At 51.4% G+C, this 13,965-nt stretch overlaps 1 protein-coding gene across 4 annotated transcripts in view; it reads right to left on the reverse strand.

Annotated features, from left to right (window-relative positions):
* Positions 1 to 13,965, reverse strand: part of SMARCA4 (SWI/SNF related, matrix associated, actin dependent regulator of chromatin, subfamily a, member 4) — a 68,410-nt gene that overhangs the window by 31,384 nt on the left and 23,061 nt on the right. For 3 of the 4 annotated variants that reach the window (XM_006905857.3, XM_006905856.3, XM_006905855.3), the window contains exons 14-21: positions 13,833 to 13,965; positions 12,293 to 12,456; positions 6,791 to 6,857; positions 5,662 to 5,772; positions 3,861 to 4,103; positions 2,211 to 2,324; positions 1,370 to 1,477; positions 217 to 303 (exon numbers count right to left, since the gene is read on the reverse strand). The exon at positions 13,833 to 13,965 is cut by the window's right edge and continues 15 nt beyond it. In XM_006905857.3, coding sequence (XP_006905919.1) covers positions 217 to 303; positions 1,370 to 1,477; positions 2,211 to 2,324; positions 3,861 to 4,103; positions 5,662 to 5,772; positions 6,791 to 6,857; positions 12,293 to 12,456; positions 13,833 to 13,965 — 1,027 coding nt within the window. The remainder of the gene's footprint in view (positions 1 to 216; positions 304 to 1,369; positions 1,478 to 2,210; positions 2,325 to 3,860; positions 4,104 to 5,661; positions 5,773 to 6,790; positions 6,858 to 12,292; positions 12,457 to 13,832) is intronic. The other variant, XM_025040077.1, reaches the window with a different exon arrangement.

Below are 13,965 nucleotides of genomic sequence, written 5' to 3' on the forward strand. Positions count from 1 at the left end.
CAAACAGAAAATCTATGGAAATAAACATACAGACATCACCTATTCAAATCATTAAAAATCATTGTTTTTAGTTGTCAGGGAGAAGCAACCTTGCTCTCTGCCTAGGGGCTCATCACTGACAGTCGCTCTGAGAAGAGGGCCTTGTCTCTGGCAGGGGTGCTGCCGGCCTGTCATCCCCGGTTACTCAGGGCCAGGACCGAGGAAAGTGGGCCTTACCTCGATGTGCTGGAACATGTACGGGTGGTTGCAGATCTTCCTCAGCTGCATGATGGTGTTCATCAGGGTCTTGGTGCCACCTTTGCCCTGGAGAGGCAGAAGAGAGGCTCTCAAATCGGGTCTTGTCCCAGGATTGGGTGGGACAGGGGCTGGAAGGACAACTATAGAAGCAGAAGCTTCGGGGGGAGGTGTGGCTTATGGCAGAGAAACTGAGAGTGAGGACCTGGCTCTTGTGGGGGTATGGAGGCCTGAAACCAGCTCAGGAGGGTGCAGAGACTGCCTGGCGCCCTGGAGGAGTGGAAGGTAGGGAGAAAGGAAAATAAGATGGACAGAGCTGAGGCCGAATCACAAATGCTTTGGAAGGCCAGCTTTGTCCTGGGCATTGTGGGAAGTCCCTGGGGGCTGCAGCCAGATGGGCCACGATGACTTATGTAGATCTCTGACTACAGAGTTAAAGAATGATGTGGGGGTAGGTGGGTGCCATGGGCCAAAAGTCAAGCATGAAACACGGTGCTGCCACAGCTCAGGTGAGAAAGGGCCCAAATAAAACATATGCAGAAGGAAACGAGAAGGCAGGGGCAGGCTCAAGGCACTGGGCATGGGATCAAGGGACTTGGGAGGATAATTTCAGTCCTAGTAAAAGGAGCTGGGGGATGGGGTGGAAGCCGGACCTCAGAGTGATCCTAGAAGGCAATGTCACTTGGTTACAGGTGAGGGCTAAATGGTCATAGCTGTTGAGGCGTTTTCCCAGTTGGGAAGGTGGGGCTCACTAGAATATTCTAACTCAGCTGGAGTTAGTGCTGGGTCTCAAACTGTCAACTGTCGCACCTGTGGGGGCCAACATTTCATAAAAATAGAGGATACCATACAACAGCTGACTTGGGAGGGTCTTGGGGAACTAAGAGTGCCCCAGAAACAGGCCATAAGCCTCTGCTCACGCAGCCTTACAGACTGAGTCTGTTCACACCAGCCAGAACTCAAACAATGGCTCTGTGCTGCCTCGGGGTCACCAGCAGACTGGGCCTTGACTGCTACAATAAGCTCCAAGGAAGTGGAAGGCCCCGTGCTTACAGTGCGCTCAAGCCCCACACAGCCAGCTGCCCCTACCCACCCACCTTGGACACCCAGGTGGGGAAGTAGGGGCCAGGCTAACCTTCTTGTCCTTCTCGGAGCCGTCGGTCAGCAGCACCCCCTTGGCCTGCATGTGCCGGTAGAGCACACGCTGCAGGGCAGACATGTCGCACTTGATGACGTACTCCACCTGCGGGAGGCACACAGTGCCATGAATGATGGCTCCAGGGCCCTCGGCCTAACTCCCTGCCTAGGCCCACCCATTTCTGGTCTCCCAGCCTCTCAAAGGCATCCTGATGCCGGGATATGTGCTCTGATAGAGGCACACAGGAATGATGGGGGGGGAAACCCCATAGCTGGCATATGGGGGAAGTCTTGGACTATGGTGCACCAGGGCAGAGCAACGTGGTGGTAGTGGTGGGGACTCTGGGGCATAAGAGATAACTATGCCACCTTCTGAAGGCCTCTCCACAGTTGGCCAGGAAACAAAAGGCAATTATGACCGGAGGGGTGACTGTGGCCAGGAACCCTGTGCCCTGCCAGGGGAGGAGAGGAGGCCCTGGGGGCCGCTGAGGGACTGAACCCAGGGCCAACTCACAATGGGGAGCAGCCCAGCCCCGTGAGCCCATGGTCTCCAAGCTCCTGTGATGTGGTCAGCAGGACCCGCCCAGGCACCTGGCCCACGGACAACAGGTGGGAGTCTGTGCTCTAACCTAACACACTCCTGCCTTCTGCTTTAGTGACCCAGAAGGGCTGAGTGGCTGCCCCCAGGATGGACTGACTCTAGAATGCTGGGACAAGGCCAAGGCCATGAGACCAGAAAAGGTCGGCACCCACAGGACAGCCCCCTGGCCAGGCCCAGCCCAGGGGAGCCCCGCATCATGCCGTACTGTGGCTTCTTCTCCTTCAAACTCCCACGTTACCTTCTCGGGCAATTGAGCCTCGACCTCTTTCTTGAGCCTCCGGAGCAGGAAGGGTCGCAGCACTTTGTGGAGACGGCGGATTATAAGGATGGTCTCCTCCTCGTTCAGGTCCACCTGGCACGCCACACGACAAGTAAACCAAGTGTTACTTCCAAAGCCGAGGCAGGGAAGAGGAAAGCGCAGGGTTATCTGAAGTCACCCTGGGCCCAGCCCCTCTTAGGACCACCTTCTGCTTTATGAGGGTTGGCAGGGGACAGCAAGGTCCCTCCCTGGAAATCCACAGAAGTGGGACCAAAGACTCCATGGCAGCTCCTTCTATAATCCTTATGAAGAGAAACACGGCAGCACGCTGTGTCACTTCCCAGAAGTAATACGAATTCGTGTGCCTGGAAACCTGCCAGGGTGACCAGTGTGCCCAAATGAAAGCTAAGTGGCACTATGGGGGCCATATTCGTAAAATGTTTGGTGTAAGCTGGGTGATTCACGGGGCGCTCCACCACTTGGAGCCCCATATTTGCTCTCACTTCACTCAGGGCGGATGGAGGGAAAGAAATACTGCTCTCCCAGGGTGACTGCTACTCTGTCAAAAATTACATTAAAAAAATTATTTTAAGGTGAAAAAGTAAGACAACACCTGAACTTTTATTCTATAGATCTCCTGAAAATTTTCTTGGCAAAGGTTTTGCTCAGCTTAAAAATAAAACTAGAGCATTTCCTCCCCAGATCTTCAGATGGGGGTCCTGGGACACTTGGAAAGACCTCACTTTCTCCTTCAGAAGGGCTTCAGCCTCAACTAGTACCAGGGAGGGGGCCTCAAAGAAGATGCCAGCAGAGAGGACCCTTTGTACATATGCTGTGGTGGCCCTGGCTGTCCTGCACCTGTCCAAGGAAACCTCATTATAGGTAACTAGTGGGCAGTGACACTCGTTAACCCCTGCAGCTGTGCCCACTACCTCAGTCGCCAGACTCTGGAGGCTTAACTGCCTTCAACAGAAATTGCAGCCAGCTTACAAACATGGCTCAAACCCCATCAGCACGGGAAGGTCATTCTGGAGCTGGCTTGGGGACTTCAGACTGGTTTTTAGACTGACAATGGCACCCATGGCCACAAGACACTGATACACACTGCCCGCAGAGCTCTTTAAAAACAAAATATACAGAATCTGACCATGTTGCTCCTGGGACTGAAAAGTTCCAAGCTTCCCAGTGCTCCTAGGGTGACATCTGAACTTCCTAAAGGGACAGACAGTCCCCTCAGGCCCTCCAGCTGCACCTCACTCCCTTGCTCTGGCCCCATTGCTGACTCACGGCCATATTCCTTATTGTGCCCTCCCTGTGCCTGGGGTGCAGGGTCAGAAAAGCCCTGAGCGTCTCCCCTGAGATCACCCTCGAGACCTCTGCCTTTCTCTGGGGTCCTCTTGGCTCCTCCAGCCTCAAGGACAAAACTGCCTTGTTCCACGAAGACATGGATTCCGGCCCCGTACCCAGCACAGGCCTGGCACATTGTTTGACAGCCACTCAACACACACCCACTGAGGCGAGCCCGCTGGGCCCAAGACCACCAACACAGGCGCAGCTCCCCTAAGGATGGCCCGCGACCACGGCTCCCTGCCCTGCTCTGCTGCCACGTGGCCCACCATGCACACCCACCTTCTCTCCGGTCATGGCGAAGGGCGCATTAAACCACTGTTCGAAGGTGCTGCAGCTCTTGAAGATGGTGGGCAGAAGGAAGTTGAGGAGCGCCCAGAGCTCAGGGAGCTTGTTCTGTAGCGGTGTGCCCGTCAGCAGCAGGCGGCGAGGGGCCACGTAGTGCGTGTTGAGGACCTGGGTCAGCTTGCAGTGGTGGTTCTTCATGCGGTGGCCTTCGTCCACGATCATGTACTTCCAACGGATCTGCAGGCCCAAGGGCAGGCGGTCAGCAGAGGGGAGGCCAGGGGCTGCCCCCCACTGATTGACACTCTCACAGCCATTAGACATGGGGGCTCTAGGCAGAAGAGCCCACCGAGATGGAGAACATGGGCATGACAAAGTACCCTGACAAGGGACTAACACACCAAGAGCCACAAAATGCGCCTCTAGGAAGCATACGGTGAGGATGAACACAGACAGGAAGACATGCCCGTGACAGGCTGTTGGGTGAACAAAGCAAATTGCAGAAAAGTACTTTGGTTTCCCCCTAAAATTACATAGGCTAGTACATAACACTGAAAAATCCCCAAACCACATATACCCTCGCTGACCAGAGACCCCCTGGGGTGGGGGATTGGGGGGACTACAGGGCACTTGGTGGGGTAAGGAGTACATTTTCCAATCAGCACGCTGTACCTCTAAAGGCAAATTCAGAGTGTGAGCTCTGGAGGGCTGGGCCTATGCCCAGGGCCCGTCAGTGGCCACACGCCTGATGCATACGGGCTAGATGCCGACTGCCAGGGGGCATGGGAGCCCTGCACTTCAGCCTCCTGGGGACACAGTGAGGCCTGAGTGAGGCGCTGCATGTCAGAGGCAGAGTTGATGGGGGGAGGTGTGCAACAGCCATCTCCCATGAAAACCCCCAGCCCAGGACATTTACATTAATTAAAACCACTGCAGATAAGCACAGGATGGCTTTGTACTGAGTCAGAGGGAGACCCACACACTAGACGTCTGCTCCCTGGGCCTCATTTTTCTTATCTGTAGACTCGGGGAGGCCTCACAGGTACTGGATATTGTCATTCTGACCAAGCCTCGAAGTGTGGAAACACGTAAATGCATCTCTGTCCTTGGGTCGCAGACTCTGCTGTGGACTCCACTCCCCAGGATGGTTAGTGGTGAGACCAGGTGTATCATCTTCAACCTGGACACCTCCCTAACCCAGGAAACAAGCTTTTTGCAGGTAAAAAAAAAGCTGTTTTACATCTGGGTCACAGTATGTCCTCAGTAATTCACTGTGGCCTAACGAGAGCCGCCGTCACAAACACATCAGCTCAGATGCCTGCATAGCCCCCCCACTGCACGTGCCGGCCCAGCAGCCCAAGGCTGATGGGCCACACAGGGCCTCAGAGCAAGTCATGGGCTGGTTTCCTGTGGCTATAGTAGGGGAGGCACAGCCAGCAAGGAGGGAAAAAGCCTCTATAAACAGGTAGAGACCAGGCTGGCCTCACCACAGCCCTGCCAGGGACACTGCAGGCAGGCAGGCAGTTTGGGACACACCTTGTGTGACCAGGCTATTTGAGCAGAAAACCTAGGAGGAGCTAGCCCACGTGCCGCACAATCAAAGAGGCAAACCCAGGGTCACCTTGACCGGGGCCTTACACACACACACACATACTCTCACTCATTGAAAAATCACTTGCAAGGCATTCTGAAAAGATGGGAAGTGTGATGCACACAACTATCCTGGATGGGACAGGATCACATGCTCTTTGACAGCACTGAGCACCCAGACCTGGTGTTTTACACAAGGACATACTACCTTTGCAAGAATGTGCTTGTCTTTAATGATGTACTCGTATGTCGTTAGCAAGACATTGAATTTGCCACTCCGAAGCTGAGGGACAAAAGCCCGTCTGGCTGCTGGAGAGCCCTGTGAGGGAGATAAGACATGTACACATCAGAATCCCAGGCCTGTGAGGGTGCTGGGCCACAGCAGCCTGCTGAGGGAAGAGGGCTGGGTGAGGCTGCTGGCTCCTGCCCTCTGACCCCAATATGCTGAGGGCCAACTGCAGGGAGCAATGAAAGGCATGTGGGCCATCGGTAGCCTGGGTACTGGGGAGGCTTGCTGTCTGTACCATCTGTCCCAGTCCCGGTGGCCAATCAGATCCCTCACACCTCTTCTTGGGTCCCACCTCAGGCCTCCAAGCTGGAAACCAGGGCTTCTCCATCAGTGCCTCTCACTCAGTACCAGCCACCAAGGTCACTCTATGATGGCAGCTCTCGCCTCTTCCCAGTTAGCCTATCTGCCCAGGCATCCCTAGTTTCAAACTCCTCACCCATGTGGCCAGGGCCCCAGCTTTCTCCAGGCTCATATTCCAGACAGACTGATCTTCGCTGGGTCCCCTAGCTTTTTACTAGAACTGCTCTTAACTCCTCAAGTGTACTAAGTTCTCCCCACACATGCCGTTCCCTTTGCCAGGACCCCGTTCTCTCCATCATGGGCAAAGAGCCTCATAGCACAGGGCGAAGAGCTTGGATGCAGATAACCTGGCTCTGCCACTAAGCGGCCATCTGAGACCCTGTCTGCTTCAGTTTCCCTACCAGGACAACAGGCACAATTAGTCCCCATTTCACAGAGTGAAATCATCCAGGTAAGTCAACGTGAGTTTTAACCAAAGCATGGATGAAAATAATGAAATCTTTCAGTGAATGCATCAATATCACTGGATTCCATAAATTAATGCATAACTTCGCTTAAAAAAATAAGCCTTACTACCCCAAATAAATAAGTGACCTATTAAGGGCACGATCCCATGTGTATAACACAGGAAAAGGTGCACACATGCCTCACGTTATTAATGCAAGCTGACTTCTCTCTTCACTTATCTGCATTCCCCACTCTTCTACTCCACCCTTGCCCACGTCCACCTCCTCAGGCCGTGACATACCTTATACGACACCTTCACCACAGAGGGGGCCCACTTGTCAAATTCGTATGCCCAGTTTGACAGCGTTCTGACAGAAACAAGAAAGGAACCAGTCAGGTTCTAGTTCAGTCAACAACAGCTCACTGTTCACTCCAATGTCCACTGGGAAGTGAGGTTGATGTGGACATGACCCTCAGAGTTAGCGGAGCAAATGACCATCTCCAATGGCAGGAAGCAAGGCGAGGGGAAGAAACAGGGACACACAAAATTGTGGCAGTGGGGACAAGGACAGGGAGGAGGCTTGGTCAGCCTGGGCTGAGGCCGGGACGCCAGAGACGGCTGTACTTGTGAGCTGGACCTGAGAGACCAGTCCTCTGTCACCACTGTGGGGTCATAGCCCCTACGAGAATATGCCTTGTGCTTCCAACCTGATGCCAGGAAGAATGCAGACTCACAGTGCTGCTTTTCAGATTCAGAAGCGTGCTAGAGACCATGCTATGGAGACCTGAGGGTACAGGGGAAACCACCTTACGCCACCTCGAAATAAAGAAGGAACCCCAGTAAGAGACAGAATGAAGACAGTGAGCAAGCTGGGCTCCGGTGGAGGGCTGGAGAATGAGAGCAGTGGGAGAGTGAGAACCTGTGGCTGCTCCTCCATGGGATGATCAAGGCCAAAAAGAAGGGGGAATAAGACAGGCAGTGACCAGACGTGGGGGCAGGCCGAAAGTGGGGAATAAGACAGGCGGTGATCGGACATGGGGGCAGGCAGAAGATTGGTGAGGCGGCCCACTTCACTCAGGACTGAGACAGAGCCTCAGCAGAGGGTGATGGCAACAATAAAGCCAAGGACACCAGAGGGCGAATTCTCAGAGAAATATGGGACACAGTTTTCAGTAGGGGAGGGAACGCACTCAAAAGTCTAGACTGGGTGGTTCATGAGGGCAGAACTCAAAGGCTGAGTGGAAGAGACTGCTCATGGTTCATCCAGCTCCTCCCTCCAAGTAGTTCCGTAATTGTGGTGCTGTCTCCACCTTAATCCCACAGCTCCCAAGCTCCCAGGCTCCCTGGCATCTGGGGCCAACCACGTGGACACAGTTGTAGCTAATAAGGAGGAAACTCAAGTTGCTGGGGTGAAAGGCAGGGAAAGCTCTTAAAGGAGGTTGGGGGATGGGTAGACTGACTCAACTACCACATGCCCTTGCTGCCCTTTGCCCTGCCTGTTATGCTGGGAACTGAAATGAGATAATGGAGGGAGTGCAACCATCTTGCAACCATGAGGTAAGAGGCTGACAGCAGAAGTCACATGCTAAAGATACTACACAGAAAACTGTAGGAGCATGGGGCCGCGATGGCATCTTGGAGTCACTGGGGCTACCTCAGATGGCCTGGCTGAGCTTCCCTTTACTGAAGATCAGCAGGATTTCCCTGGTCCAGCCACTGAGGTCTGGCTTCTGCTGCAGGGAGCAACAGGGGACAGCCCAAAAGAGAGAAGCCAGGGGCTGAAGCTTGACGTATGGGAAGCATGTGCAGTAGAACGGGAGGAGAGTCAAAGGAGAGTCAGGAGTAGGGCTGAGGCAACAGGCGGGAGACAGAGTTCAAGATGGGGAACGGGACAAGCCAACTCATGGTAGAGAGCTACACATCTCAGCGGGTGAATGGAACAGCTGGATGCTCGAAGTCTATAAACATTCTCTGGGGCACAGGTACTTCTCTGGCCTGGAGGAGACAGCATGTGACAGAGTGGGCCCTTGTGTGAGTGGGTGTAAAAGGCTGAAGATAAACACATGGCATAAGTGTTCCCCTCACTGAAGGGAATAGAGGAAAGGAGCCTACTTAAATAACCCTGGAAAAGGTGTTTTAACCGGGAAGTGTAAGCCTAAAGACGAAAAGAACTGGATCCAAACACAATATTCTAGTTGGTAAAGTTGGTTCTCATGGGTTAACGATTCTGAAAGTGTTGTCTATGTACAAGGGAATGAACAAATAAACAAAGCCCTCGAATGAAACGTGTGGTCCTAGCAGAGTCGAAGGCAGAGTATGAACATGGGTTTAGCTTAACAGAGATACAGGTGGCCAGACGAGGCAGTGATGTTAGATACATGTATGTAAGGCTTAGCGCACATGCACACATATCCAAGTGCTGTCCACTGAGACACCCTAGAAGCAAGGTGCACACCCAGCACACAGGTCTCAATTCCATTCTCTAATAACGTGAACCAGGATGATTCTAGGCCTGGGGTGGGAAATGTACAGGCTGAGCATGGAGAATCCTTGGGTGCCAAAAAGCAAATAATTGCTCCAAACACCCCACTGTGATGGGGGTAAGTCAAAGGGACCGAGAAGCCAACTAAAAGAGCTCCCGATGGCTACAGCTAGAAGGATTTGAGCAAAAAGATAGATAAACTAGGATTGGAATACAGCCCAAAGTATAAAATAAATATCTGAGTCCACACTGAGAGAAATGACTGAATAAGGTAACTACTGGGAGAGAAGAGAGGAATCTTTTGGACAGAATTCCAAATAATTTATGTATCTATTTCCACCTCAAGGAGGTAGAGCATAACCGTGTATGGGCTGAGTACAGTGACTTTTCCTCAGCATACAGTAAGTATAGGGGGAAAAAAGAGAAACTTCACAGCAAAGACACCTGACAAACACTACCTAGGCCAGGTGACCAAGGTCAACATCAACAGTGAAAAATCATATTGACAGTAACTGCCCTTGATATGATGTGATGTGATAAGGGGGAACTTCGTCTCTAGTCTTTTACCCCCAAATCCATCATCCCATGTCACCAGACAGACCCAGACTGAGGGACACCCTACAAAACACCTGAGCAGTCCTCCTTAAAACCACCAAGTCATTAATAATATGCAAAGTCTGAGGAAAAGCCACAGACCAGAGAAAGCTAAGGACATAGGATGACTAAAGGTAATATAGAATCCTGGAATAGCAACCAGACCTTAGAGAAAAACCAGTGAACTCCAAATGAAGTCTGGAGTTTAGCATGCGAGGGCTGGTTCCTGAATTGTGACAAATATAACATGGTCACATAAGATGTTATCAACACCAGGGAAAACTGAGGGTGCCTGGGAGCTCTCTGGAGCATCTTCACAACTTTTCCATAAATCTAAAAGTATTCTAAAGTAAACCACCACCACCACCACAATACAATGTCGGGGACTGATTAAAATTAACTGGAAGGGTCTCCCCGGGCCAAATCTGGATTTAAGGAACAAAATAAATAATGCTAACGTCCATTATGGATGTTAATAATGATAGAGCCCACTGTGATGTAAAGAATCATAACAAAGAGAAAAATGGGGGAGAAGTGACAGTACTTCCTCACAGAGGAATTCCCACACACGTGGAGGCAACGATGGAAAGAGAAATCCACTATTTGGCATCTCCCTTAGTAACCATTTCAGGTGAGACTCATCTGACAGAAGCTGAAATTATTGGGAAAGTATGATGAGAAATGGGGTATTTGTATGGTTTCTAAGGTTCCCAAAAGAAGGCTGTAACTTAACAAGATACAAAGGAAAATTTTTAGGTTTATGTGGGGAAACCAGCAAACACCACATAACCAAGATCAAAGTTACCATCCCATGTGATGGGGCCTCTCGGTACCTCGTGCCTCCTGACATGAGGCCGCAAGGGCACAGTGTACCACCTGCAGGATTCTCGCCAGTTTCAGAAATAGGCGCATGGCACTCTGGGGGCAGTCTACCAAATGTCTGACCATGATTCAAGTGTTAAGGTCATGAAAGATGAAGATGGACTGGGAAAATGTAACAGACATGTCACAGAGATGTGACAACAAAAGGCAAAGTAAGATTCTGGACCAGGAAAGGGTTCTTAATGGGGAAATAGATATTGGAATAAGGTCTCTAGATTCATTAACAGTAAGAAATTACTATTCCTTCCCGGTACTGATCATCGTTCTGGGGTTATATAAGATGTGGAAGGACAGGTAAAAGGTCAGGTAAAACGTATATAGGAATTCTTTATACTATCTTTGCAATTATTATAAGTCTGAAATCATTTCAAAATGAAAAGTTAAAAACGAAAAACCCAGGCTGCAGAATAGCACATGAAAGTGCTATTCCAGTGAAGAAGTCGTCACACCTCAGGGGAACAAATAGAGAGAGGGGACTTCAGCCCCTGGAGTGCTGGGAGACAGCGTGCGGGCAAGTGCGGCAGGAAGCTGAGAAGCAAGTTGGGCCTGACCACGAGGTAGGGAGGCCTCTGGCAGCACCAGGAAGCTCTCTCTCTATGAAGCCTGAGAAGGCAGCCCATTTTACACCACCATGAGGAAGGGAAGGCAGAAAGAAGAAATCAATTTTTCCAAGTTAAATTCTGGGAGAGTTCTGGGCCCCCGAGCAGCGGGTGCGTGGCCACTGGAGGCCTGGCTGTCTTAAAGGCAGGAGAACACGAGCACTTAGTTCTCGTTCTTTCCTTCGTTTGCTGATCTGATGACATGATCCCCCTTAGCGCTGGGCCAAACTGAAGGAGGTTCCCCGCCAGGGCCAGGCCAAGTACACGCAGAAGCCGAGTCACAACAAAGCGGAACATCTCCCAGGCCTGTGACTGGACTGGTGTCTGACATGGGACCAGAGCTGGGTCAATGAGTGGCACTGGGACTTCTGGAAACACCCTGGGGCAGGCGAGACATTTTGTGGCACAGGCTGAGTTGGGAAGAGGGCTGCCTAGAGTGGCTGGTGGAATCTTGGACCCAGAGAGCTATCTGTAGGGAGGAAGAAGCCAGTGGCACAAAGAGGTGGTGAGTGAGAGCCTCCACGCGATGCTGTCTGGGTTCCCAGGCCCCACCACACACGTATGTTATCGCCTGGGCCAGGCTGTGATGTGACTGAAAGGGCTCCAGTGCCACCAGTAGGGAATGGGAACAATGTCTGCTCAAACAGCTCTATTCCATTCTTCTAGCAGGAGGATCTTCCACTCCTGTGACTCATTTGTGTGGAATTTGCTGGTCTGCAGGACTGACGAGAACCCTACGGATATCCTGGTGAGAGCTGCCCCAACTGAGATAAGGATGGACAATGCAGGCCACCCCTTTCCTATCATGCCCTCAAAATCACAGGCAGGCTGTTGTGGACTGCACAGTGTTCCTCTAATATCCATATGTTGAAGGCCTCATCTAGGACCTCAGAACGTGACTCTATCTGGAGAGTATGAAGTTGAAATGAAGTTAAAATGAGGTCATTAGGATGGGCCTTAATCCAATGAGTGGTGTCCTTATAAGAAAAGGAAATTAGGACAGAGACAACATAGAGGGAAGACCATATGAGGACAGAGGGAAAAAGAGGCCTCAAAAGAAACCTACCCTGCAGACACCTTATTCTCAGACTTATGGCCTCCAGGAAAATAATGGCCGTTGTTTAAGCCAATAGGCTGTGCTACTTGGTTAGGGGAGCCGAGCAAACCAACACACGGGAGTCTGAGTGAAGGCTGGGGGACTGTCCTGCTGGACACTCATGGGCCTCCAAGAGTGGGCGCACTTACGAGAGAGGTACGATGATGAGGAAGGGCCCGTTGATGCGCTTGTGCTCCATGAGGTATGTGATGAGCGCGATGGTCTGGATGGTCTTTCCCAGACCCATCTCGTCGGCCAGGATGCCGTTCAGGTTGTTGTTATACAAGGACACCAGCCACTCCAAACCCTTGATCTGCAAGCACAGAGGTGGCCAGCACTGAAGCCCGGTCGGGTTCGGGAGCATTCCCCGTACTTCAGAGACTCGTGTACACCAGCCACCAACTGCCCACGGCCAGCTTCATCTAGTATTTTGCTTTGATTCACCCCTCTCCTTTTTCCTTAGCCTCTTCCTCAGCAATCATTCCAATCAAAGCAGGTTGCTGCGTTAATAATATACGTACAGTGTATTTCTTTTTCAAGTTCACATCTGAACAGCTAAGTTTCTAACTGTTACAATGCCCATCTATCACTGCCTGACACCAAGCCATGCAGCATACCAGGACACACTTGCCCATAACCATGGGACACTTGATTCAGGAGAGCATTAGGGCTTTGGGGGAACTTGCTGATGAAACCACCACATGACCACAACTGCTTAACCGTCACGTCAAAGCTTTCCAAAGCTTGTGAGCGCTCTGCAATACAGGCACTTAAAAAGGAGACTGATTTCAAATTGAATATAATATTATAAAAAAAATTTGGAAATTTTCTAAAAGATGAAGGAAATAACTTCTGGCTCAGTTCTGATTCCTTTGATTACACTGGCCACTGGAAATTTCCACTGGTCATTGGCTTTGTCTCTTTAAAATTTGATATTGGCATGGAGGCTAAGTGCTTTCAAGGAAAGTTGGGGTTCAGGGATCACAACCAAAAGGAAATTCAGGGAGACGTTGGAGATAAACCAGCTGCCATTTGGGAGCTTACAGATGAGCTTGGGATGAGGGACCACAGATAAAGAAATTTCTACCATGAGCAGCTCCAACTGTTGGCTGTTCCAACCAAGCCAGACAAAAAGTTTCAGCACCAGCGTCACCTGACCCTCGCAGAAGGAAGGGCTGAGTCCTGGGCTGCTGGCTCCTGGGATCCAAACTCTCACTCCTCGCACTCTCATAGAGCTCCGGGAACATGGACCAAGCACCAGTCCGCCCACACCCGGGTCCTGTCCTGCTTTGCCACTCCAGAGTTATGTGATTTGGGGGACTCACTGCACCTCTCCGTTCTTCAGTTGCTCCTCAGCCCCGTAATGCAGAGGATGATAGTGCCTACTCAGAGCTTTTGGGGACTGAGAAGCTAACAGCACAGAACATGCTGCCATCCTGCATGGCACAGATCAGGCACCTGGCAGACACTGATATATTATACTGTTTCATTTCCTCCTGGTGGCTAACCTAACAGATCATGTTTCTGCCTTACAGATGGGGAAACTATGGCTTAGAGAAAAAAAAGGTACCCAAAGATGAAGAGTGGAACACGAACTTGGGTCTGCCTGACTTCAGCAGCTTCCCACAACCTGGGAAGCCGTCTGCTGAGACTATTTGGGCAATGCCCCCTCCTGCCCTCCCGCTTCACCTGGTACTGTTTGAGGACACCGTTGACCATAAGCGCCGACTGCTTATCCACCCTCTCAGTGACGGCATGAGCCACAGCATAATAGGACTGCAGGCCACGAGCGAGTGCCTGGGACACGCCGTACTCATCATCG

Source organism: Pteropus alecto, unplaced genomic scaffold, assembly GCF_000325575.1.
Source record: "Pteropus alecto unplaced genomic scaffold, ASM32557v1 scaffold761, whole genome shotgun sequence".
NCBI classification, from domain to species: domain Eukaryota; kingdom Metazoa; phylum Chordata; class Mammalia; order Chiroptera; family Pteropodidae; genus Pteropus; species Pteropus alecto.